This window comes from Dermacentor albipictus, chromosome 2 (genome assembly GCF_038994185.2).
Source record: "Dermacentor albipictus isolate Rhodes 1998 colony chromosome 2, USDA_Dalb.pri_finalv2, whole genome shotgun sequence".
Classification (NCBI taxonomy): domain Eukaryota; kingdom Metazoa; phylum Arthropoda; class Arachnida; order Ixodida; family Ixodidae; genus Dermacentor; species Dermacentor albipictus.
This window is the reverse complement of record NC_091822.1, coordinates 12,680,280-12,707,112: the sequence shown is the minus strand read 5'-3', so window position 1 is coordinate 12,707,112 and position 26,833 is coordinate 12,680,280. Positions and strand designations below refer to the sequence as shown.

Below are 26,833 nucleotides of genomic sequence, written 5' to 3'. Positions count from 1 at the left end.
TCGATATAACGAAGGGTCTTTATATCTGATTTCAATATAACCAAGTCTCACTGCTGCCACAAAGGAATGCCGAGACAATAAATGGAAACTTTTTCGGACCAGATGTTCAAATGATTGAACTATGAGTGGCTGTTTGTAAACGCACCTCTCAAATCCCGTGCCGCCCGACAAGAGCGATTGCCAAAGTGGAGCCACATCATGTTCTGTATAATGTACAAGTGCGATAAGATCTTATCACGCCGCGCGTACTGTGTGCTGTAGATGCAAGTGAAAGTGTGTGAGGGTAAGACAAGAGAGATGGTGGCTTCACGAGGGAAGCCCTCCCACGTGAGCAAAGGGAGAGAGAGGGGAGTGAGATCGTGGTAACACGATCAAACATGTGCGATGGGGCAGGGAGGCAGAGTTGGGGGTAAGTTGGTGCACGTCTCGATCTCTGGCGTGAGTCTCGGCTGGTCGTGACTGCGCATGGCTGTACGCACGGCTGAGACGGCGTGGCACCATGTAAGCTGTCTTTCCGTGCATTTAGTGTTGAAGGTTCCATAAGCTCGAGTTTTGGGGACCCAATGGAGCAAGAGGCAGAAGAAGCATTCACTCCCCGCTGACAGCGCTTTTTCTGATAGCGTCGTCCCAGTGCAAGCAATGCTATCAGCTCTGGGGGCGAAGTGCATGCGAAAGCGTGGCTGCCATCACTTAATTCATATCCTTGATGGTAAGATATCTTCTATGTACTTGGCATTAAACCATATAATTCGTCACTGACTCACAAATTTATCAAAACGAATTGTTTTCTTTAAATTTGCTTTTTTCAATTGCCCAATAATTCGGAAAGTTCTGCAGCTCCTTTATGTGTAAGAAAAATCAATTGGCAACTGTACTTATTTGCATAATAGGTCGAATTTTAATACAATAAAATTTCGATATAACGAAACAAATTGTCGATTTTATTGACTGTTATATCGAGGTTTAACAATACTGCTGTTTCCTCGAGGGGTTTGGCAAGTTCTCTGTCCAACTTTCTGAGGTAAAAGTTACTTAGGACCGTAGCTAAGCAGAACCCGATTCATACACCCTTCTTTTACAGATGAGGAACATTGTCCCACTGGATATATGTTGAAGTCAAGTAGTACATTGGCAATTCTAAAATACTTTTGACTGAGCTGCCAGTTTTGTTGCAAAACTTCAGGCCTCCAAATTTGTCAGTGCTTTCCTCAGTACATGTTAGTAGGCCATACTGCAGAGTGGAATAATATAGGTCTTTCATGTCAGTGGAGAAAGCTTTTTGCGCCTTGTTTAGTGTGCCTTTTGACAAATTATAAGACTTGATTCGAGCTTTTTAGAAGGAATGGGTCACTGGTGTTAAGAAGAATAAAGCATCAAGTAAATAAACTGCAAATGACTTCTGTCATGTGCTTCTCGGAAATGAGTATCCTGAAGGGGACGCCACACTCGTGCATTCTTGGCTGAAAATTCCCCAAAACGTGAAGGTTTTTCAGGAACAGCCTACCCTCCACCAGACATAACATGAGGATCCTGAAGATTTTTCAAACCGAGTAGCTGTGTACAACGTGTATGTACTGAACTCAACTCAGTGTGCCATTACACAATGCCTTCAAACTGTACACAGCGAGACTTCAATTCTGGAAGTACACACACATGGCAGACCAGGTTATGGAAGGCTTTCATCTAAGGCATCTTCGGGAATGAGTGGTCAAGGACCCCAAGACGTCTACGTGCAAGCTGTACACTGATGAACTGATTCATCATCCAGAAGGCATTCGACAAATCCCGGGACTAGGACCCAAGTTTGCTATGGCGACTGCAGGAACAAGACATGAGTTTCTGCTCTTGCTGCATCAAGTATCCAGCATGCCCCTGAGGACAAGGCCACAAAGTGACCTCAGAAGGCATCGATGCTCTAACACACTGTAATGCTCAACCTTCAAAGATTACCAACAGTGAGCCACCACCTTGCTGTCAGACAATTTTAAAGTGAAGATTTCCTTGCGGCATCTGATGGGTTTTGATGCTGCACTGGTCAGACTGTGCAGAGACGAGTCCACTGATTGTGTCGCCCCACTGTGGGTGACACTGCCAGCCAGCAAGCGTGAAGGCTTCGTTTCGTAACCCTGATGTGATGATATCGTCGATACGGCATAAAACTATGTCTTTGGTTGCCGACTCTCAAATTCAACAAAACAAATTTTTTCCCTTTAAAATAAGTTTTTGCTATCCACCGATAATTTAGACATTTTTGCAGCCCATTCTGTGCAAGAAAAACCAGTTAGTGACTGAACGCATTTGCATGAAAGATTGAATTTCAATATAACGAAATTTCAATATCGCGAAGTGCCTATTTTACAGACTTCGTTACATAGAGGTTTAAACGTATTTGACATTTCGTGATGGTTTAGTCACATTTTGCATTTCATGTGCCACTGCGAAGTCTGACAAATGTTATATGGGAGAGGAATAATCATTTTCAAATTTTACTCCCATCCTAAGTGCACCACTGTATGAAGGAACTGAACATTTCGTGTTCTCTTTTTGAAGGACTGCGTGATTTTTTCTCAAGAAAAAAAAAAATCTAGCGCAAGTTCCGTCAGCAGCGTACATTGTTGGGCGGATTAAGGGGGGACATGGGTTGTGGAGATTATTTCCTGCATCTTATGGCCACATCTGATAAGAATAAACAAGCTTACTTACTTTTTCGCGCTGATTTCAAATATGCAATAATTTTTCTTGTAGGTCCATTAGTTCAGGAGATTGACAGTGCTGCCACTCTATTGTTTCCGGAAACAATGGAAAAAAGCTGCTCAGCAGAAAGTGAACATTATTCCATAGCTAGATATTATAATGTGCAATAACTGCAATGCTGCAAAACGTTTTCAAATGAAATTCTAATTAGTCATTCTGCAGGTGATCAAAATTCTTTCCTTGACCTAAGGCTACCACACCAAAAGAAAATTTATAAAATGGAAATATACATGCACACAAATTTGAAATTCTGCCCTCAGCACTTAGTAATATGCAGATTAGGCTTTCTGCTAAAGAAAGAATTAGTGCTCTAGCTGTTCTAGATCATGAGATATCACTCCGACAGCCTAGTGAAGTGACCCAAAAACATGTTTTGAGAAAAGTGAGAAAACGTGGAAAACCCTATTTCTAAAGGTGTTTATTTGGCAGAACTCAGAGAAGCGCAACATCGATGGGCAGGGCAGTCACAGCATCCAAGCACGAGAGCCGTTGCTGAGCAGGAGCGCTCGACCTACAAGCGTTTAGAGCCAGTAGCGCTAAACCCTCACCCCCGGGAGCGAGAAGGGAGCCGTCCGGCGACCTAACAGCTCATCACGATGAGTGGGTCGTAGTAACGCTTTAAACGGTCAACATGGACAATGTCTCGTTCACGGCGGCACATGTCTGAAGATGGCTCAACTGGTTCTACGACATAGTTCACAGGAGATGCACGTTCGAGAACACGATAAGAGCCTTCATACTTAGGGACCAGTTTTGACGAGAGGCCAGGGGCAGTTAAAGGAACTGACAACCACACGAGCGCTCCCGGATCGAAGGTGACCGTGGCAGTGACATCACCACGAGCGCTCCTCTGGCGCTCTTGATCAGCGGAAGTAAAGGCCCGTGCCAGGTCGCAGCACTCTTCTGCATGTCTGACCGTGGCAGAAATAGGCACGCATTCAGATGCATCCGGCCGGTACGGAAGAATGGTGTCGATGGTGTGCAAAGGGTGTCAACCATACAGCAAGAAATAGGGTGAAAATCCAGTGGTGCTCTGCGTAGTGGTATTATACGCAGAGGTGACGAATGGCAGAACGGCGTCCCGGTTCGTGTGGTCAGAGGCAACGTACATTGAAAGCATGTCGCTGAGCGTACGGTTGAAGCATTCTGTGAGGCCATTCGTTTGAGGGTGGTACGCTGTAGTCGTACGATGAACAATGTGGCACTCTTTGAGAATCGCTTCGACTACTTCCGACAGGAAGACGCGTCCGCGATTGCTGAGCAGTTCTTGAGGTGGAGCATGCCGCAGGATGAATCGGCGAAGCAGGAATGATGCAACATCACACGCTGTAGCTGCTGGGAGAGCGGCGGTTTCAGCGTATTATGTAAGGTGACCTACTGCCACAATGGCCCAGGGGTTGCCAGCCGACGTCAGGGGAAGTGGCCTATACAAATCGATGCCAACGCGCCCGAACGGCCGGGTAGGGCAGGGTAGAGGCTGCAGACCAGCTGGCGAGTGGTGGAGTGAAGATTTTCGGCGCCGGCAGTCGGGGCTTGAGCAAACAAACTTTTGAATGTGGTTGTACATTCCTCGCCAGTAGTAGCGTCGTTGGAGGCGCTGGTAGGTTTTGAAAAGTCTCGAGTGAGCACACTGTGGATCAGTGGAACGATACGCAGATTTCAGAACGCAGGCTTCGAGGTACAACTAATAACCACTGGCGGTCGTCAGAGGTGTAATTGCGTCGGTGAAGCAGGTCGTCGCGAATGGCAAAATGGCGAGCTTGACGGCGCAATGCACGAGTGGTTGGCTGCGATGATGATCAGCAAGGCAGTCTATGATGGAGGCAATCCAGGGGTCCTTGCACTGCTCAGAAGCGATGGTCCCAATGTCGACGGAACAAACGTCAAGCTGGGATATTGCGCAGCAGTCATTGTAGTCTGGCAAGGGAGAACGTGAGAGGGCGTCAGCATCGGCATGCTGGCGTCCGTTGCAGTACAGTACGCGGATATCGTAACCATGTAAGCGAAGCGCCCAGCGGGCGAGACGGCCTGAGGGATCCTTCAATGACGACAGCCAGCACAGTGCATGGTGGTCCGTGACGACATCAAATTGTAAACCATACAAATAGGGCCGGAACTTGGTAAGCGCCCAGATGATCGCCAGGCATTCTTTTTCCGTGACGGTGTAATTGGTCTCGGCTTTATTAAGCATACGGCTTCCATATGCCACAACATATTCAGGAAACCCTTCTTTGTGCTGCTCTAGGACAGCGCCGAGGCCAACACCGCTGGCATCTGTGTGTACCTCAACAGGTGCCGTTGGGTCGTAGTGGCGCAAAATGGGAGGAGACGTCAGCAAACGACGGAGCTTAGTGAACGCGTCGTCGCACTCGGACGACCACAAATGGAGAGGTCCGCTGCTGCCAAGGAGCTTCGTCAGGGGCGATATGACGGTGGTGAAATTGCGAATGAAGCACCTGAAGTAGGAACACAAACCTACAAAACTGCGCAGTTCTTTGACGGACGTCGGTTTAGGAAATTCAGCTACGGCACGAAGTTTGTCTGGATCGGGGAGGATTCCATCCTTCGAGACGACGTAACCTAGTATCGTGAGCTGCCACACTGCAAATCGGCACTTTAGGTTCAGTTGGAGGCCAGCGTTTGCTAAGCACGTCAAAAGATGCCGTAGGCGTTGAAGGTGCGTGGTGAAGTCAGGGGCAAAAACAACAACATCGTCGAGATAACATAAGCCCGTGTGCCACTTCAAACCGCGGAGAACTGTGTCCATCATGCGTATAAAGGTTGCTGGCGCATTACAAAGTCCAAACGGCATGACGTTAAATTCGTATAAGCCGTCGGGTGTGACAAAGGCTGTCTTCGGCCTATCAACGTCAGCCATGGGTACTTGCCAATAGCCGGAGCATAAATCTAGAGATGAAACGAATTCTGCTCCTTGTAGGCTATCGATGGCGTCATCGATTCGCGGCAGCGGGTATACATCTTTGCAAGTGATCTTCTTCAGGGGCCGATAGTCTACACAGAACTGTACCGAGCCGTCTTTTTTCGTAACAAGGACGACAGGGGATGCCCATGGACTGTTCGAGGGTCGGATCACTTCGCGGCAAAGCATATCGTGCACTTGCTCATTAATCACACGACATTCTGTGGCAGAGACGCGATATGGTCATTGCCGCAATGGCGGTTGGGAGCCAGTGTCAATATGGTGCGTGACAGCAGACGCTTGGCCCAGGGAAGGTTGGCCGACATCAAAAGAAGAACGAAATTCTTCTAAGATGCGCAGAAGCTGCGAACGTTGAGGTGGAGTGAGGCCATCAGCAATAGATGAATCGAACACACCTGTGGGCAAAGGGTCCGACGTAGCGAGAGAACTGAGCGTGTTGTAACTGGCGCAGGACATATCTTCGGGAACATCCGTAATTTGTACGGCGTCGATCAATTCCACGTGGCCAAGACATTCGCCTTGAAGCAGCATCACTGGGTATGAGAAGGGGTTACAGACAAAAATAGCTGTGGAGCCCTGTTTGACGTTGACAGTCGCAAAAGGCAGCAGCAGACCTTTTCAAGTATAAAAGTGGCCCGATGGAGAAAGTAGTGCAATGGTGTCAGAGAGGCTGCTGCAATGCATTGATACAATCACTGACGAGTTGGGAGGAACATTGGTGTCGTGCCTGACGAGTAGTTTGTTCGCAAAAGAAGCATTATCGGCAAGCGTCATATCTGAAATCGCCGACAGTTCTAGTTCGGCCCGTGCACAAGGAATGACGGCATCATGGCGGGCGAAAAAGTCCGACCCCAGGATAACTTCGTGGGAGCACGAGGAAATCACCATAAATTCGACGGCGTATACAACGTCCTTGATGAGAACACGAGCGGTGCACGCCACAATCGGGTGAATACGCTGTGCGCCTGCTGTGCGGAGGGCGAGTCCAGTAATGGGCATCGTAACCTTTTGAAGGAAGCGAAAAAGCTTTGCGTCCATAACTGATACAGCGGCACCGGTATCCACGAGGGCATATGAGCGCACACCGTCAACTAACACGTCTATCACATTGGTCAAGCTACGTTGAGGACTTCCGCGTTTTGACGGGGTCGCAGCCCTTGCCTCATGGACTGCGACGATTAGTTTTCCTCCTCCCCAGCTTCGGGACGAGGCCGCATCGGTGATGGGGAGCGTTGGCGTGGAGAAGTTGAGCAATGGATGTTGGCGGACCAGCAGAATGGTGGTGACGCAGCCCGAGGTTCGTCGTCGTAATAAGGGCGCGGAGAACCCGCCATAGAACTTGGCCCATATGGTGTAGCGCTAGGCGACTGCACGCGACTACAGTGGCATGCGACTAGCCTGCATAGCCGCACGCAAAACATATCGGTCGATTGTCCGCTGTACGCCACCGAGTCGTTGCGGCAGGTCCCATCCATGTGGAAGGACGCGTTGCACGTGGTGGCTGGTGAAGTGATTGCATAGCAGGCTGTTGTCAGGGCATAGCGAGGACTTCGGCGTACGTGAGAGGTCCCCGTTGAGAGAGTTGTTGAGGCTGGGTGACAACTTCGGCCTAGCTGAGTGGCACAGCCGTCGGGATCTGCTGGGGCCTGGCCCTGACTTCGGCGTAGCTGTGAGGCGCAGCCGCAGGAGCACACTGGTGGTGCTCAGGAAAAACCTCGTGCAGTTCTTGCACTATGACGCGGCGAAGCGGAGGCGCAAAACTTGGCGTAGGCGCATGTACCGACTGCGGCTGTGCAAAATCCATCAACGAGAGTTGCCGGGCAACTTCCTCGCGGACGAATGCCTTCATTTCTGCGCGCAACACTGCCTGGTTGGACATGGCAGCCAAACCAGCGAGGTGTTCATCACGCAGTAGAGATCGACGGGTCAGTAAACGCTGCCTGCGGAGTTCTTCATAGCTCTGACACAGTGTGACAATTTCAGCCACAGAGCGTGGACTTTTGGCCAGCAACATGTTAAAGGCGTCATCTTCTATGCCCTTCAGGATGTTTCAGATTCGATCAGACTTCGCCATGGTCGAATCGACTTTCCTGCATAGGTCCAGAACATCTTCTATATAACCGGTGAATGTTTCGCCTGGCTGTTGAGCTCGTTCTCGCAGACGTTGCTCGGAACGCAGCTTGCGAACAGCAGGGCGACCAAATACATCGGCGAGGGGAGTCTTAAATTCTGACCATGTCTGGAACTCTGCTTGATGGTTGTTATACCACAGGCTGACCACTCCAGCGAGGTAGAACAGAACATGGCTCAGTTTGGCCGCTTTGTCCCACTTGTTATGGTCGCCTACCCTATCGTATGCCGTGAGCCATTCGTCCACGTCAGTGTCGTCCGCTCCAGTGTAGATAGGAGGGTCGCGATGACGAGGCACCCCAGGACATGGAGTGGGTGCAGGAGGAGGCGTTTGCTGGGAGGCGTCTTGGGGCATGGTAGATGGTAGGGTACAGGACCAGAGTTCAAGGATGATCGTCTGAGGGTACCCTGCACACTCCACCAATTTTAAAGGTGTTTATTTGGCAGAACCTGGAGCAGTGCAACCTCGACGGGCAGGGCAGTCACAACTTCCAAGCACGAGAGCCGTTGCTGAGCAGGAGCGCTCGACCCACTAGCGTTTAGAGCCAGTAGCGCTGAAACCACTAGCGTCTCTCCTCGCTACATATTTTATTTACAAATTTACAGCTGAAACAGCTTAGTAGGCCCCAGGCATGTAGTTCTGCTGACTCCCAGCCCCTGTGTGCCGCTTTTTGAGGGACTGGTGCAAATTTTCTGATGCTTTGCGCTTTTTGGCTGATGCTGCCATTCGACGCCTATCTTTCTCGGCCATGCGGGTGCGACTTTGCTCGCTTGGATTTAGACATAGTTCTTTCGCTATGTCCTTTGAGGCCCTTGCATTGCCTGCATTGAACTTTAATACTGCCTCTGCTACAGCAGCCTCCACCATGAATAAAGAAGCTTGCCAATCTTATGGCGCCAGTGCCCAGATCATCGAATGCAGGCTTTCATTGTTATTTTGCATTTTATCATGCTGGCAACATTGCAGCAGTTTCTTGTCTGAAAGACGTTCATATATGGGACGTAAAGCCTGACACACGAGCAGGAAGCTTTCGAGGATGTTTTTGAACCGGCTCACCCTTGGCGCTGCAGCATTTTACTTGCACCAGGAGTTTGGGCCTGATGGATAAAGAGTGTGATTAGCCACATCATCGTTTGATGTAATGTGATGATATGTGGCCATCACTGCATTGAGTGTCATCTACATCTCCTTTGTGGGTCTTCAGAGCCCATCCATAGTATGAGGCTAACTTGGAGATCAAGTCTGCTTCCAAGCGGCCTTTTCCACCACGACTCTCATGTTCAGGGCCTCTGTTTTTTGCCACCAAGTGGCGCAAAGCCATCCCCATGCGCTTTTGCACGCGATTCACACAGTCCTCTTTTTCAATTGGGATATACCTATACACTTCATCATCTTTAAAGGGAGATAACTGCGGCTGTCCCCATCACAAAGCACCGTTGTATACCACAGATTGTGTGCCGCTCCAATGATCGCCTGAAAAGGATGAGGGCAGCTTCCGCCTCCATCTCCCCAGCTTTCTTATTTTAGTGTTCTTCTGACACTTGTGGCCATTCTCCCAGGCTCCATAAGAAGGGTTACTCTCCTTAGGCCCCGACTCGCACTCAGCACAGAAATAGCCCAATACAACAAAGTCGAGCACAAGTCCGCTAAACAACTCGATCACGGTGCTGGCGCCGATATGGAACGTATGACTGCGGGTCATCCATGACGCGCCATACGACATTACGATGTTTCCAGTGTGACCCACGTTCAGCTCGGCGTAAAGTTCGTGAACCGACTGCGTGCAGTTGCCTGTCAGATTACGCGCCGCGCGATCAGCCGCTGGCATCAACTTCATCTTCACGTAGCTCTGCCATGTTTTCGTGTGAAGAGCCCGACGGCTGATGCCCATCAACAAGAAAACGTCATTAAACGTGGTCTGTCGGTACCCCGTTGCCTGCATGGCACGTGTAGCCAAAACATTCACAGCAAAGGGTTTCATTCGTTCAGTACTGTGGACGTGCGGCGAGCTCCACACCGACGCAATGTCTCCACAGTTTGCACAGATAAAACGCAGCTTCACAGCCAGTCTGTATTCCCGCTCGTCTCGGACGATTTCTAAGGCACCATTGCAGATGTTGCAATTCGCAAACGTTAATAAAGTGTTGACGGCACTGAAATCCACAATCGTAAAAGTAGTCCCATCAGGTGGGCGAAGTGCATCGTCGGTACTGTCACCCATGAACTCGCGTTTCCTCTCCGTCGCTGGAGCGGAAGACAACTCCGATAGCTTTGCTTTTGCTTTCGCTTCTTCCTCCTCCAGCTCGGAGGGTTGCCAGTAGATCGTATCTTGCCGTACGTGAGCGCTGGTCGAAGGGTCCGCAGCAGACGGACTTGTCACAGTATCCCCAGCAGCCGATGCAGACGTTAGGCCTGCCGTTGCCGCATCGACGATTTTGGCATCGGACGCTGAGGATGTGGCGTCCTGGGCGTTTTGCAGTGTTGAGCAGCGTTTTTTGAAGTTTGCGATGAACGTCTGTTGCACTTTTTTCGCACCAAACTTGCGCCGCATTCGAAATCTGCGCTCCGTTTCAGACATAGCATTGACACTGGGGCAAGATGGCGCACCTCAATGCACGGTTCCAAATGCGGAGCAGACGATGACCACGCAGTTCCGCCAATCGGGAGGCAAGCTCAAGTCACGTGCACCGAGTGACGAATAGGAGGGCTTTCTAGTACCTTTTTTTTTGCCGCGCATTTTTTAAGTGGCCAATGGCAGAATGGGGGCTCGTTCTGGCGGGAGTTTGAAGGGAAACGTCGCCTTTTTCAAATGAGACAAAGATGTTCACACTAGCACACGTGGTAGAGTACGCGCACATTTAGGAAAATCTGCCGTTTCAGCGCAAGTTCCGCCTGAAATTCAGCTAGTACATGTCGTATAAGGCATCACAGCGGCTAAAATACTGATGTTATCGCTATGAAATTAACAATGTAGATGCAAATAATAGCTGTACATTCCAAACATGAAATAAAAAAATGAGTTTTTTTTCGCGACTTTTGGTCGCCATAACCTTTGTCCCCCCTTTTAATGCAAATCTGAAGTACTGCCAAGCACAAGCTTAGAGACTATGCAGTACTATCCAATCTAGTCTTGTATTTGTCCCAATTTTCACTCAGCTTTGTTCGCTACAAATGTCAAAATAAATTCTGCCCAACTTTTTAACTCGACGCAGGTATTGCTTTTTTGATCAATTATCTGCCTTAATCCCAGAAATCATCGGGTGCTCCGTGTACAGGAATTTTAAGGTCACACTTCACTTTTCCATAAATTCTCAATGCCACACACACACATGCACGCACACACACGCACAAGAGAACTTTTTGCTCAAGGTAAATGTTTCTTTCTTGAATGTAAAGCTTATCAGCTATTCATCTTTTTCTTCAATGTCTTTCAACGTCACTAATATTAAATCAGGAGCTTTAACTCTTGTGAGATTTCCAGGTGTAAAAGACAGGAACTGCCATTGTATAAAGACAGTGACAAGAAGGAAAGACTGTCACAAACCAGGCTGCTTGGCACCCAGGTGTCGCCGCTTGGCCTCCGACAGGACGTCAATGAGCAGGGTGGCAAACTCCCTAGCAGTCAGCCGCGCAAGTTTCTGGCGTGCCTGCGTGGGTGGTGAGAGGGCAATGCCACACTTCCCTCAGCCTAGCCTCATGATTCTGTCAACTCGCATGCGACTATTGCAGCTGTCCTTTGTGTGGCCCGACAACTGTCCCTTACAAAGTCTGACGCACATCCTCACATCACAACAAGCCCAGCCCTGCGTCATTTCGATGAAACCACCCACCTTATACTTCACAGCGACACCAGTGAATGGCACATTTAATCAAAAGCATTATGCCTTCACTGAACATGATCTTGGATTGTAGGGCGATGTGACAAGGACACAGACTAGAAGCAGACAGGATGAGCGCTAACTCTCAACTAAATTTTTATTGAAATGAACAACATATATATAGGTGATTGCAAATACCACAGCATATGAACATGACAAGGTCTAAAGCTGAGGTTTTTTAGCGCACGAAAAGGGACGAAAGACAGTGGCAAGACGCGGGCCACTGTCTTTCGTACCTTTTCATGTGCTAAAAAACCTCAGTTATGGAATACCAGCACGCCCTAACCTACGCTTTTCTAAGGTCTAAAGACATCAGTTAAACATATCAAGAGGTAGGGAAGCCAAAAAAAGAATGATAAAAAGGCACTACTTCAGATTAACAGACACGCTGTTCCAAAATCATGTTACCGTACCAACTCGCCAAACTTTCTATCCTTTTGCATTTCACTGAACAAGCCATAGCATATGCAAGCCCCACCCTTTCCTTCTCTTTGCTGAACAAGGTGTATAACCACTGTTTAGTGCATACTAACACCATCACGGTTAAAAGACATGGCAGGCTGCCTTGGCCACTGGATCTTCTATTCCCAAAAGTACTGCTACTTTTGGGAAAGCACGTCGAGAAGCAGATGTTCTGTTGCCACCATCCACTACAGCCTAGTCAATTGGCAGCTCTTCGTGGCTTAGCCCTTTTCATACTGGTGGCAGCGTACCACTAGTCAGACTTCTGCTGTGCCAGACATACAGGCTTGCACAAGGCAGTAAGCGTTCAAGTTACAAATGGTGCTATGCAGGCAGTTATCTTTTCTGTGCCGACAGCAATTCTTAGGGTTTAAGTTTCCAATTTTTCTCAATTTAAACAGGTTGTAAATAACTCCAAAGTGCACATGTAGCTGGTGTTGTCACTCGTCCTCAAAAGGACATGTCTGTAAGGTTACAGAATGGTCAATGGCAGTGCAGACTTTGCTGTCGAGACTGTGCAGAGTAATATGTAATTGCCCTGGTTTGCCGTATTCCTAGGTTGCAACATTTTTATGCATACCAGCACTGCACTTTTATGGGCAAATGACAGATATCACCTTATACGAGCCACTAAGTGCATTGCATCTGCTGCAATCACCTCCCCGGTCAATTGCGACTGCACTGTCTTGATAGCAAAGTCATTCCCACTGACTATCCTCTTACTTGATAGACATGTCTCTTTGAGGATGCATGAAAACACTAGCTTTGTGGCACTTTAGAGCTTTTAAAACATTGTTAAATTTAGAAACTTAAGCTCTAAATTTAACTTAATTAATTCATTCACTCATTTATTTCACAGTACAAACTAGACCAACTTTATCAGAATGACGTCCTTCACTTAAGCATCTGTTTTAGGAATGGTATCAGAGTACATATCACTATATACCGCGGCTCTGTTATTTATTTATTTTTTTTAGTGGTGTTTATGCATTTTTGTCCCGACAAACAGATTAAAATGAAGGTCTGCAGTATGAAATTTTACTAAATTAACAAACCTCCATTACCTCATATGGCTTCTTCTGTGCATTTACCTTTGTATAGTAATTGTTTATTAGAAAAATAATTGTTGTGGTCCTCACTCAAACCAAGGCAGTTGTGTTGTAACTGACCACATTAGGTGTGGCGCTATTGAGACTGCATCAAGGTATGGAACTGCACAGCAAGGTTCATCTTGACAATTCATACAACGGTACCTTTCTGCAGGCCTCACCTGTCAGGTACTGAGACTATCCTTTGCACAAATATGAGGGAGGATACTAATCCTGCAGTTTGTGGGGCACTAACATCCGAGCTGGTTGGCAAGGCTTTGAAGGGAGCAGAGCAAGAAGCGGGCATGTGTGTGGGCCACTTCCCGTTCCCTTCAGGGCCTCAATGCTACCAGGAAGCCAAGAGATTGCAGCACTGACCTGGTTTCTGGTGGAGGACAGCTCGGGACTGACAGGCAAAAAGGGCACAGCCTGTCGGTCGGCCCCAACCAGGCTGGCCCCACCCCCGAGCCACACAGCCTCGCACTCTCGCCGGTCCACCTCATCGTACAGGTCGCGTGCAAGCTCCACAAATAGCCGCTCCGGCAACTGCAACGCCCATGATGACCTCAGTACCACCACCTCAATGGCATTTCTATCTAACTGCAAAGGAACTTTTTTGGGGACAAGTTGGTGCTTGGGCTTACTAAACATATCGTTCTGGCGCAAAGTAGTAGAACATGAAGCAGGCGAACAGAAAAAAAGAGGGAGACAGAGAATGGCCAACTACCAACTGTTGATTAGTAGACAGATACAAAAATAAATAAAACTTCCATGCGTGTTCAGCGCAGAAGATGCGTGATGCAGAAACACAGCCTCATCGAGTCTGCCTCTCAATAAGGCAGATTTCCAAAGAAAACAACATATTGATGTGCCACCAAGACAAGCCGATGCTTTCTTTCTGACAAACGCTTGCAATAGTTCTGTCACCCTATCTGTCTGAAGAAAACACTGCAGCTGTCTACACTGCTCATCTATCTGTGCTATATCAAATTCCTTTCCCCATCTTCTGAAAGGCCTTCCACAGTTGAACCCGTTTACAATGATACCGGCTTTAACAGTATACTAGTCTGTCGATGGCAACAGACTACTTCAAGCAATGAAAAAATTGAGGCAGAACCCATCTTATGATGACTGTTGACGGTAATGCATTAGCACTGAATCAATATAGCAGCATAACATATAGCCACCATCAAAACAAGTCGTGTATGAGGCACGTACTGGCGCGGGACTCCTCCTCTGCGCTTCTCTAAGAACACTCAGTGCCGTCTAGCACTGCCGCCGCGAAGGCTGGGGTGGAATTTGAAATGCATGGCGCACAGGTGTGTGCGAAAGCTGAGAAACATGTCTTGTGACAACTGGGCCACCCTCTTGAACTTCTTTCTGGACACGCTTTGCCATCTAGTGGCGCTGCCAAGAAGTCTGCGTGTGGCCTCCAAGATGGGCAGCGTGGCGCGCCAGTGCCTGCCAACGCTGAGAATTGTTCCCTCACTTGCCGCACACTCAGTGACCCAAGCTGATGAGACGTTCATTGAAGAGTGGCACATACCCAGTGGATTCATTGCCCAGCATTGGCGGGAAAGGCATTTACTGAAAGAGAAGCACATACCGAGTGCATATGTCGAGCAGCCCACAAATGCGTCAAATTCCTGTCATTGAGGAACCCTTGTGAAGCGGGTTCAATTCCGCATAGCATCAGAGAAGTTTAAGGGATCTTTTTCGTCATTGTAGGGCACACATACCCAAGCGACACCCATTCAACTACAGACTACCCAGTGACCCAGGTAGACAGGAACAATGGTGATAGAAACATACACAGACACAGACACAGCCTTCGAAAAGTATGTGAAGTATTCTAAGAAAGCAAACACATTAAAAACATTTGAATCTGTGTCATGAGTAACAAGCAAGCCACGCGCATCTGGTGTGAAGAAGGTGACAATGCCAGTTGGCAAAAAGAAGGAATGTGTGAATGCAAACAAAAAAAAAAGAAGACAAAAATCTAGTAACCTGAAGCTCGAGGAAAGAGAGAAAAAGAAGAAAAAGAAGAGAAATGAGCTGGCATTGCTGACGTTGGCATGGACTGGTGCAGATGCATTGCAAGCTGTGCTCTGCTGACGTGATCGAGATTCGTCGCAGATCTGGACCAGAGAGGGGCCTTCCGAGAGTTGGCCAGCGACAGCTGCAGCTGCTGTGCTACGGTGCTGTGGCAGTGCTCCATGGCCTCAGTCCAGCCCCATGAAGCCACCACCTGTCCCCGTCCAGTGTCACGGAGGCAACCGCCTGGTCATGTCAGCGACCAGGCAGACTATCGACTACGACCATGCCCTGTGCCACATGGGTAAGAGATGCATTGCCGCCACTGGGGAAACCACACCGTCAACCGACAGCGACGGACGCTGACGCCTGCATCACGGTGGAGTTGCAATAACTGCATCTTGTGAAACATTGGACCGGCAACTGCCATGTCATGATGGTTATTTTGGGTTCTTTAGCATATTGTGAACTGAGACACTATAGCTCGGGTGTTGGTTTACCGTGCATAAGTAGCGAGGATAGGGTACTAGCAGGTGTTTATAGAGTTATTTTTTGTAGCATATCTTTGTCGTTTTTTTGTGAACAAATGCTTTTGTTATAATTTTTTTTCTATTATGTACATGTTGTCTCCTGTCTGTTTCTAGAGCACCTAAATTTGTGACAATCTGTTAAATTCGCTGTAGTTTATTGATTCGATCTTTCGGATAAGTCAATGATAACTTGAGGTCTCGCAAGGGTTCCATCAACAGGAGTCGACTGTATTACAAACGGTGCGAATCAAAAGAAAGGAGAAAATCTTATTCTTCATCAAACTAAAATCAATTCCACTGCTTTATTAATGTTTTTGAAAATATCACAGCTGGTTGTAATGCATGACAAAGTCTACACAAAAGAAATATTTTGCAGCAGCCCACAAGATCACAGTTAAAATATCATGTACGAGAAAATCTGTGAGAAGGAAACAAAACCCGATGACCCACACACAATGAGCGTGTGTTTTTCTCTCCTAATGCCACAGTTTGATAACGTTTGGTAACGTAGGATGCAACGGCACAGGTTTTAAAAAGGTTTTACATAAAGGTCCATACTGGGTGCAATAAATGTTCTTACAAGGATATACAGTAAAACCTCGTTCATATGTGTTGGGAAAAAAAAGCTAGTAAAAATGCACAAACCGGATAAATGTATGTAACTAAATATAACAAAGTAAAATAACTAAACAAAAAGTAACTAAAACATTGGCAGATTCAACTACTGTTGACATCTACGTAATGTGAAGCCTCGCGCAGAACCTTGCAGCATGAGATTCCGACGGACGCGCATCGAGCTGGTGGTGCTCCGGCGGCGCCTGAAGCGTGTTTTGTTGTTTTCCTATTGCGTGGTGTTTAAAAAGGGCAATGGGAAACAAACGAAATTGAGCTGATGGGCGACGCTGGATGCTGTCGAAGCAAAATGTGATGCCCACATTGCCCTGCCTGCAGCAGGGAACGATGGCCCGTTTGGATTATCGCCTACTAAAAGCATGCAGTACACTACCAGTGGCACTATACATCACGCACTGTAGAACAGATAGGTGAAAATGCTTATCGCAATAGGTTTGGCAGCGATAGCTGTGAATGAGGCGTGCAATGCCCCGGGCGGAGACTGGCTGGTTCCGGGATAACAAACTGCGTGCGCCGCCGTTTTCACGTGAGACTGCCGGCTATATGTTGTTCTCGATCGTGCATGCTTCGCACCTTGTTCACATAGAATCTAGCATCCACAAAACATATGAGATTGCAGTCTGCAGCAAGGAACAGAAGCACGTTTCGGTTATCGCCTATTAAAAGCATGCGCTACGCTTCTGACAGCAGCACGCGCTCTGAAACAGGCAGGCGAAGATGCTTATCACAATATGACTGGTGATGATAGCTGTGAATTCCGCATTCAGTGACCCCAGAGAAGATCTGCCGTTACCAAAATGAAAAACCGTGTGCGCACCAGCGTTTTCACGTGAGAAGGGCGGGCAAGTATAGCAGTGAAACTGCCACAATGGGCAGCTATAGGCTGTCCTCGATCGCGTACGCCTGGCACATTTTCATGTTTACATAGGACTAGCAGCCAGAAAATGTATCATACGATCGCACTTTGGCGGCATACTGAACATTGGTGTTGAAAACTCATATTTTCTGGGAACAAAAACCGATAAAAAATTAGCATAGTGTGTTCTCGATACCAAACATAAGCGCCGGGAAGATGTATGTAACAGGAACGTATCAACGAGGTTCTACTGCACATTGCACAGTAGTGCACACAGATGGCAATGAACTTGCAAAAAGCTCAGGTATAGTGCATGTTTAATTTCCGATTGAACACTGAGGTGGTCGAAGTAAAGATATTTCAAATAGCACATCTAATAACACACTGTATTGTCTTCAAGTGGAGATGTGCCTCCGAGATCCAGTGTTGCTAATACTGTTAGCTAGATGAAATTTATGCAGAAGGTAAAGTTTAATATCTTATTATCGAATATGTCTTTGTTTCTCAATATTTTACCTGGGTATATTTCTGTGCTCCCTGTAAGCAGGAAAGGTATGGTTTCTTGCGCAAAATTTGGGGTTCACATTAAGCCTAGGAGGTCGTTATAAAATAGCCTACACTGCTGGCTCCTTATAGACCATACATTGCAAGTAAGCTCACAAATAACGTTCTTTCCAATCTATTATTAAAGAACGAATGTTTGATCTTGACTATTTTTATCGAGAACACTGGTGACTGGCTTCCTGTGTTGCACACGACGAGAATCGTTGAATACTAAAATACAGCTTAAATACTTGCATTCTGAAAATCCTAGTGCATGTTCATGCAAAATTTGGCCACGATTGAGTCGAATTAAGTACAAGAATTTTTTGCACAAGCAGTAAAACAGCCCGAGATTGAAGAAAGAGAGAAACGAAGTTGAAAGTTTCTGCACATTATTGTTGCTATTGCAAAATATATTCTTGTTGCTATTGATGCACATTCTTGTTGCTATTGCAATATATATACACCAATCTTTCCCAAAGAAGGGTAAAACTTCAGAATTCTAATACTGCGTAGGCGATACTCTCAGAACCCCTGCAATTTTCCCGTAGAACTTAAGACCTCTTATTGCAGCGTGGTTACAGAAGTGGCCATCTCCCCACAACAATGTGTGAAGCCAATGCTGTTCTGGGGCGCAGTAGCCAGATCTCGCTGTTGCCTCATTTTGGGTTGTGCCCTGAACACAGCGAGACAACAGCTTTTCATCTGCCAGCCTCTCATATGTAAGAAGCAGGGCCTTCACCAGAGCACTTGTGAAACTTTAAGAATGAGCTGATGCAAACTCAGCCAGGGCTAGTGCTTGCTTGTACTTACACCAGCAAAGCACACCACCTATAGCAAAACTTGTAGTTATGAGCCTCAATGGTTGAGTGTGAAAATCATGGGGTTTCACGTACCAAAACCACTTTCTGATTATGAGGCAAGCCGTAGTGGAGGACTCCGAAAATTTCGACAACCTGGGGTTCTTTGACGTGCACATAAATCTAAGTACACGGGTGTATTCACATTTCGCCCCCTCAAAATGCGGCCGCCATGGCCGGGATTCGATCCCGCGACCTTGTGCTCAGCAGTCCAACACCATAGCCACTGAAATGGAGCCCTTCAGTTACCATGGTGCAATTAGAATTATTTTTAAGTCCTTGGTTTAAACAGATGCCCTGATTTTTTTTTTTTTCGAATAAGAATGGAGTGTTGAAGCTTAAAATCAAAACCAAGATATGAAGAATAATTTTAAGAAAGAAAAACAGAGCTTTCATACCCAAATCTCACTGTAAGGCCCGCGGTGACGGAATTAACTTTGGAACAGTTTCTATTGGTGCAGGAAAGCTCACGTTCATGCACCTTGCCCCTGCCGACAAGAGACATTGCGTGAAATGCGAAGGTTGCGGGTTCGGTTCCCACCTGTGGCAAGTTGTTTTTTCATCCACTTTAATTTCCATTAATTTATTGTTAAATTATTTCATTTATTAAGCACAAGTAATTTCCCCCATGTTGTCCTTGATGTCAGTGTTTGTTGGCTTCTCATGATATTGTGGGGAAGATGTAACACAGTACACATTTCGAGACCAGGGGGGACTACGTCAAGTTTTTTTTTCTCATTTCAAACAAAAACTAGTTTGATGTAACTTTCGCAGTTTAAGAACAATACAGTGTGCTATTAGATGCACTATTTGGAATAACTTAACCAAGACCATCTCAATGTTAAATTGGCAAATAAGCATATGGTAAAACAGAGATTTGCAAGTTGATTGTTGTTTATGTGCACTGCTATGCAATATATCCTTTAAAATCATTTTTCGCATACAGCAGAAGTCCTGTGCACTTGGCTGCTGCAAATTTTAAGCTCTTGCTGGGGCCCAGCTTCTAGGAAGCAAAAATCCCCCCAAAATGGTCCATTTTGTCTATTTCTAGGCCTATAAAAATAATTGAAAAATAAGGGAAGGAAGAATGCCATTTTTGGTGTAATAGTAAGGCCTGTGCTCATTTTCCTCATGAAAAATTGTTTCAAGCAGAAGAAACCGATTCCTTGGCAACGCGTTTTATGATGCATAATTTGGTGCCTTTCAACGAAGTTCACGTGGTGCTTGTGCCAGTGAAAAATTTTTCCATGACAAATATTTTATGAAATGACTTTTATTATGAAGTTGAGAGTATGACGGAAGCCCGTCTGGTCGGGATGATACATACTTAAAAGGAAGAGGTCTGGACACCGACCAAAAATGGTTTAAAAGAGTTATTTACGTTTCATTGTGAACAAGGCTCCCGTGGGGGAGCCGAAACGTAAATAACTCTTTTAAACCATTTTTGGTCGGTGTCCAGACCTCTTCCTTTTAAGTATGACTTTTATTATGTTGAAGAAGAGAGAGAGAGAGAGTCAGTAAACATTTATTTCGTGAATCAGCATGAAAGAGTTCTTTCTTTGTCCAGAGTGGGCTGCTCCCTTAGTCCAGAAAGCCGTCGGGGATCGGTTCTTCACGTGCCTGGTTTACCAGCTTGCGTTGGCCTTCCAGGTCAGAGGTGGTGAGCGAGGCCTCCCACGATTCTTCACGGTGCTCTTCTGCTTCATCCTGTTTGTTTGTGGCATCTGCTTGGTTGTTGGGTGGCACGAACACTCGACTACCATATCGTGGAGACTGTCCAGCACTCCACAGTAGCGACAGAAGTATGGGGAGCGGGTGGGCTGCAACCTGTGCATTATGATGCCATGTACATAAGTGTTGGTCTGGAGGCACCACAGGGCGACCGTCTCTTCCCTGCTGAGTTAGGGGTGAGGTAGTGGATATTCTCTTCAGTCCAGTAGGTGTAGGATATTCGAATATTTCCTGGGGATGTCCTTGTCACATCACAAGTCCCCTCTGGCTGGAAGGCCGGGCTTGTGTGATCACGGGCTGCAGCGTGCACCACTTCATCTTGCACCAACGGTTCATGACCCAGGATCCAGATGACATAGGTCTCGGGAAGTTGTTTGCGGTTTGAAATATTTTCGAGAATTTTGGGCACAATCACGGATTGAAATCGAAGGTGAAAAAAAGCCAGCATAAAAGAAATGTGGAGAAATGAACAAGGAATCACAAAATATTGGTGGAAAAGCTGGAGCAGGGGGAATATCTGAAAGAATTGAGACAGAAAAGTAACGCAAGAAAGCAAAAAACAACAGTGAACTCAGGAGATATAATTTTGCTTGGTGCACACACTACTAGATCCTTCTGTAACATGGCTGAGATCTTGGAAGTTTATTCTGGAGTAGACGGGAAGCCACTACTTCTTTCTTTTAAAAACCAAAGTAAAACTCGTTCGGAGACCTGTCCAACATCTTCACGCACTTGACAGTTGCTTCCATCGATAAGAAGAAGAGTGAGCAATGCAGCAGCGAAATGGGCAACATGCTCAGGAGCCCCTTTTTCTACGTATTCTAGGTTGCGGCTCTGCCGGCAAAGTGCGAGCTTTTGTTGGGCTGCCGCACTGCAACTGCCTCATGGAATCACGATATAGAATGGCTTCACATCCCGTTGAAAGATCCTAGCGACATGTGCCACGTCAACAAGATATTGAGCCCTGGCATCACAGCGTACACACGGGATCAGCCATGGATGACGTGGACTCACATGACCCTGCAGGAGGACATAAAAGTGGAGCTAGCAACGTGCTGCCCCAGTGGGCTAAGCAGCAGCAAAATGGGCAACATGCTCAGGAGCCCCTTTTTCTACGTATTCCAGGTTGCGGCTCTGCTGGCAAAGTGCGAGCTTTTGTTGGGCTGCCGCACTGCAACTGCCTCGTGGAATCACAATATAGGACGGCTTCACATCCCGTTGAAAGATCCTAGCGACATGTGCCACGTCAACAAGATATTGAGCCCTGGCATCACAGCGTACACACGGGATCAGCCATGGATGACGTGGACTCACATGACCCTGCAGGAGGACATAAAAGTGGAGCTAGCAAGGTGCTGCCCCAGTGGGCTAAGCAGCAGCAAAATGGGCAACATGCTCAGGAGCCCCTTTTTCTACGTATTCCAGGTTGCGGCTCTGCTGGCAAAGTGCGAGCTTTTGTTGGGCTGCCGCACTGCAACTGCCTCGTGGAATCACGATATAGGACGGCTTCACATCCCGTTGAAAGATCCTAGCGACATGTGCCACGTCAACAAGATATTGAGCCCTGGCATCACAGCGTACACACGGGATCAGCCATGGATGACGTGGACTCACATGACCCTGCAGGAGGACATAAAAGTGGAGCTAGCAAGGTGCTGCCCCAGTGGGCTAAGCAGCAGCAAAATGGGCAACATGCTCAGGAGCCCCTTTTTCTACGTATTCCAGGTTGCGGCTCTGCTGGCAAAGTGCGAGCTTTTGTTGGGCTGCCGCACTGCAACTGCCTCGTGGAATCACGATATAGGACGGCTTCACATCCCGTTGAAAGATCCTAGCGACATGTGCCACGTCAACAAGATATTGAGCCCTGGCATCACAGCGTACACACGGGATCAGCCATGGATGACGTGGACTCACATGACCCTGCAGGAGGACATAAAAGTGGAGCTAGCAAGGTGCTGCCCCAGTGGGCTAAGCAGCAGCAAAATGGGCAACATGCTCAGGAGCCCCTTTTTCTACGTATTCCAGGTTGCGGCTCTGCTGGCAAAGTGCGAGCTTTTGTTGGGCTGCCGCACTGCAACTGCCTCGTGGAATCACGATATAGGACGGCTTCACATCCCGTTGAAAGATCCTAGCGACATGTGCCACGTCAACAAGATATTGAGCCCTGGCATCACAGCGTACACACGGGATCAGCCATGGATGACGTGGACTCACATGACCCTGCAGGAGGACATAAAAGTGGAGCTAGCAAGGTGCTGCCCCAGTGGGCTAAGCAGCAGCAAAATGGGCAACATGCTCAGGAGCCCCTTTTTCTACGTATTCCAGGTTGCGGCTCTGCTGGCAAAGTGCGAGCTTTTGTTGGGCTGCCGCACTGCAACTGCCTCGTGGAATCACAATATAGGACGGCTTCACATCCCGTTGAAAGATCCTAGCGACATGTGCCACGTCAACAAGATATTGAGCCCTGGCATCACAGCGTACACACGGGATCAGCCATGGATGACGTGGACTCACATGACCCTGCAGGAGGACATAAAAGTGGAGCTAGCAACGTGCTGCCCCAGTGGGCTAAGCAGCAGCAAAATGGGCAACATGCTCAGGAGCCCCTTTTTCTACGTATTCCAGGTTGCGGCTCTGCTGGCAAAGTGCGAGCTTTTGTTGGGCTGCCGCACTGCAACTGCCTCGTGGAATCACAATATAGGACGGCTTCACATCCCGTTGAAAGATCCTGGCGACATGTGCCACGTCAACAAGATATTGAGCCCTGGCATCACAGCGTACACACGGGATCAGCCATGGATGACGTGGACTCACATGACCCTGCAGGAGGACATAAAAGTGGAGCTAGCAACGTGCTGCCCCAGTGGGCTAAGCAGCAGCAAAATGGGCAACATGCTCAGGAGCCCCTTTTTCTACGTATTCCAGGTTGCGGCTCTGCTGGCAAAGTGCAAGCTTTTGTTGGGCTGCCGCACTGCAACTGCCTCGTGGAATCACGATATAGGACAGCTTCACATCCCGCTATCGGATTTCCCTCTAGCTAATATAGTCAGAAACTCTATGATTACACCAGCACCTGGTTACATGTACAACATGAAGGTATGCACATGGGGGAAGCTACGGGAGCTAGGCTAGAAGCATGTATGAGGCGGCCATTTTTCAAATGCTGATGGCGATGTAATGCGGATTTAGGGTCGGACTCGATTCTAACGCCCATGCAATTTTTGGACCCGGTTTATCGGAAAAAAGGTGTGCATTAGATTCGAGTAAATACAGTAATATCATAAGAAACCAACAAACACTGACACCAGGGACGACATAGCGGAAATTACTTAATAAATTAAATAAAGAAACGATAAATTAATGGAAATGAAAGTTGATGAAAAAAAGCAACTTGCCGCACGTGGGGAACGATCTCGCAACCTTCAGATTTTGCGTGCAATGCTCTACGAATTGAGCTACCGCAGCACTGTTTCCCCATCCACTTTCTTGGGTACTTATGTTTTAGCAGAACCCTGGGAGTGTTAGCCAGCGCCACCACTCACAAACTTTGGCAGCAGATGTGGAACATTCTTTCTGCCGCAGGCATCAAGAGAACGTGATCTTTTTGGGCGAAGGGAACTAATCAATAAACCCACACATGCTACCTGAAGTCATCAGTGTGGCCGGATTTAAGACCCTCGTGTAATAAATGAGGAGAAAGGGGGTTAACCAAGGGGCCCGATTTTAATTACTCATATCATAAGAAGCCAACAAACACTGACACTTGAGACAACATAGCGGAAATTAGTTGTGCTTAATAAATTAAATGTTGTCCCTGGTGTCAGTGTTTTATGGCTTCTCATGATATGACCAATAAAGATCGGGCTCCCCAATACCCCCTTTCTCCTCGCTTTTTCACAGTAAGTAAATTGACAGGACAAGTACAGCCTTTGCCCATTTACCACATTGTCCAAGTGTTTGTGTGTGCTGAATAACATGTGTTCACTCCAATTTTCCCGCTTTAAAAACCTATTTAAGAATAGTGAGCCTTCCTATAAATTTGTGCTTCGGCATAGTATGCCACGAGTTTAAAGGGCACTAAAGACAAAATTGATTTTCACCCGCATTAGCAACCTTATACCTTCAGAAGAGGCTTGCTATACAAGCCAGGAAAGCTGCAAGGTGGGTGGTGATGCCACCTTGAAGTTTCCGCATGCCATAGGTTCTGATGGTATCTGGTGGGGCCTACTTATTTCTATTTCTAAAAATGGACTGAAGTAGATTTTAAAGAAGATAAATAATAAATTGGGCAAATTTCACCAACATTTCATAGGCCAACGATGCCCCAATACACAGAGATACTTTGAAATACATGACATCACGCTCATGTAATGTCCCTAAAATTTCGGTGCAAAAAAAAAAAAAAGTTCAACTTCGACCTTCATTTTTGCTTCTAATAATCAACCTATTATCGCAAAATTAACAACAATACATAGTTTTTATAGAATACTTTATCAGTCTGGACTGATTTAGTGTCCTTCCTCACGACGCCTGAGTAGAGTGCGTCCGCCCTGAACCAGTTTCTTGTGTTCTGCAAAAGGGAGAGAACTGCAGCCCCCCATGAACCGGCCCGTCCTGCACATGTCACACATGTGATGCGGCAAACCAGTGAGATCAACTTGCCGACTGTCTGCCAAGCAAACTTACCGACTGGAGCTTGTACTTGGCTGCCCGTGCATGTGCTGACAGGTCCAGGCTGCAGGCCCGAAGGAAAGAACCGTCACAGAACTCATTGATTCCAATTAGTTACGCACAAATTTTACATTTCTACACTTGCTCGATTGTATTACAATCCAAGAAACAACACCAGCCACAAGAAATGAATGATATTCATTAAGCACATTATTCCCTGACCTTTTGAGACCTAATGCAACAAGTGGTTACTGCCAAGGTAAAATAGGTTGATGCAAATACCACATGTCAACCGCAGATGTACAGCGGTGTTCAACTGCGGTTATCTTTACAGGTTGGCCCCACAGATTTACTGCTAAATTAAAGGGGTGCTGGCATCCATCTGGGAAGAGCTGGGGTGTTTGCGTTGCCGTCAACGGCTACAGCTTGGTTCAGTGACAGCAACTTGTTTGGCAATTTTGTTACAAACACAGAAAACATACTAGGCTAGTGTCAAGAGCAGCAACTTAAATATACGCATATTCTTCATTGCCTGCACACTACCTATTTATGGTGAAAATTTGGTTGAAAAAGAAGGGAAATGGTAGAAAGACACAAGCATTTGCTTCCAAGGATAAAGAATTAGGAACCGTTTTGAGCACACACTTTTGGCGATTAAAAACTGTGCTCATATTTCAAGATGGCACACACATACAGCCTGACAACAGTAGTTTTCAACAGCTGTGCTTTTTTTATTTCACATTTCAAGACATTCCATTAAAACAGCCAATACAGCCCTAGGACCACAGCCGGACTCAGTTATGCAACAGCAAGCAAACAACGAGCAGACAGCATGCTTTGCTCTCTGTTGCTTCTCACTTTGGAGGAGTAGGAGAAAAGGTCGCAAGAAACATGCCACTGAATTTTTTTTTTCCTACCACCATAACCTTTCAAGAGCAAAAGTAGGAGTTAACAGATCACTCTCTAATCACCTCACAACAGACTGCTTACAGTGGATGATGAAATGTGTCTCGGTCATAGATGATTTGAAGTGCTTGGAGCAGTATGAAGGAGCCCTTGATAAATTCCCTGGGAGTTCTGCAAAAATCTTTTTGTCTTAAACACAAAAGCTGATCATGTGAAAACAATGAAATTACACCAAGAAGCAAGGGAACCGAGGCAGCAGTTACCTCTTGTGAGCAAGCTTTTGTTTGTGCTCTGTTGCTCATCTGCTTGACCAAGGCATACGGAGTGACTCAACGTGTACATCGACCTTCTGTCATTCATGCATCCTCGTCCAGCAGTCACTCATAAACTATGCAGGTAAGGATATCCTTCAGAATGTTCTACTGGAAAATTTGGGTGTCCGTTTCTGGTCTTGCTGTTTTTATCCAAAATATGCCCAGTATTTTAACAATGCATCAGCATGCAAAAATGGAACGTCCTCTTGGCTGTGTCATACAAGTGACGTGTGTACATAGATGCTCTTGTTTCTCTATTTTTTTTTTTTCAGTGACAGTGAAGTATTAGACTACAACATGAAGTAAGGTTTTTAGTTTTATCAGCTCTATACATTGTGGTAAACTTACTGATTAAGTTAACAGGTGTGGTGTCACATGCACAGAATAAGGCTTCCTACAAGAATTACTAGCTTTGACACTGCAATCGTTTGGACACCATGGGAATCATGATTAGTACATGGATTTGTCTCAGCTTCAGGATTGTGACTGCAGATGTTCTTA

General features: G+C 46.9%; 1 protein-coding gene across 4 annotated transcripts in view; it reads right to left on the bottom strand.

Annotated features, from left to right (window-relative positions):
- Positions 1 to 26,833, bottom strand: part of Git (ARF GTPase-activating protein GIT1) — a 339,341-nt gene that overhangs the window by 135,761 nt on the left and 176,747 nt on the right. For all 4 annotated transcript variants that reach the window (XM_070533467.1, XM_070533465.1, XM_070533466.1 and 1 more), the window contains exons 9-11: positions 25,128 to 25,176; positions 13,633 to 13,800; positions 11,371 to 11,473 (exon numbers count right to left, since the gene is read on the bottom strand). In XM_070533467.1, the coding sequence (XP_070389568.1) occupies positions 11,371 to 11,473; positions 13,633 to 13,800; positions 25,128 to 25,176 (320 nt within the window). The remainder of the gene's footprint in view (positions 1 to 11,370; positions 11,474 to 13,632; positions 13,801 to 25,127; positions 25,177 to 26,833) is intronic.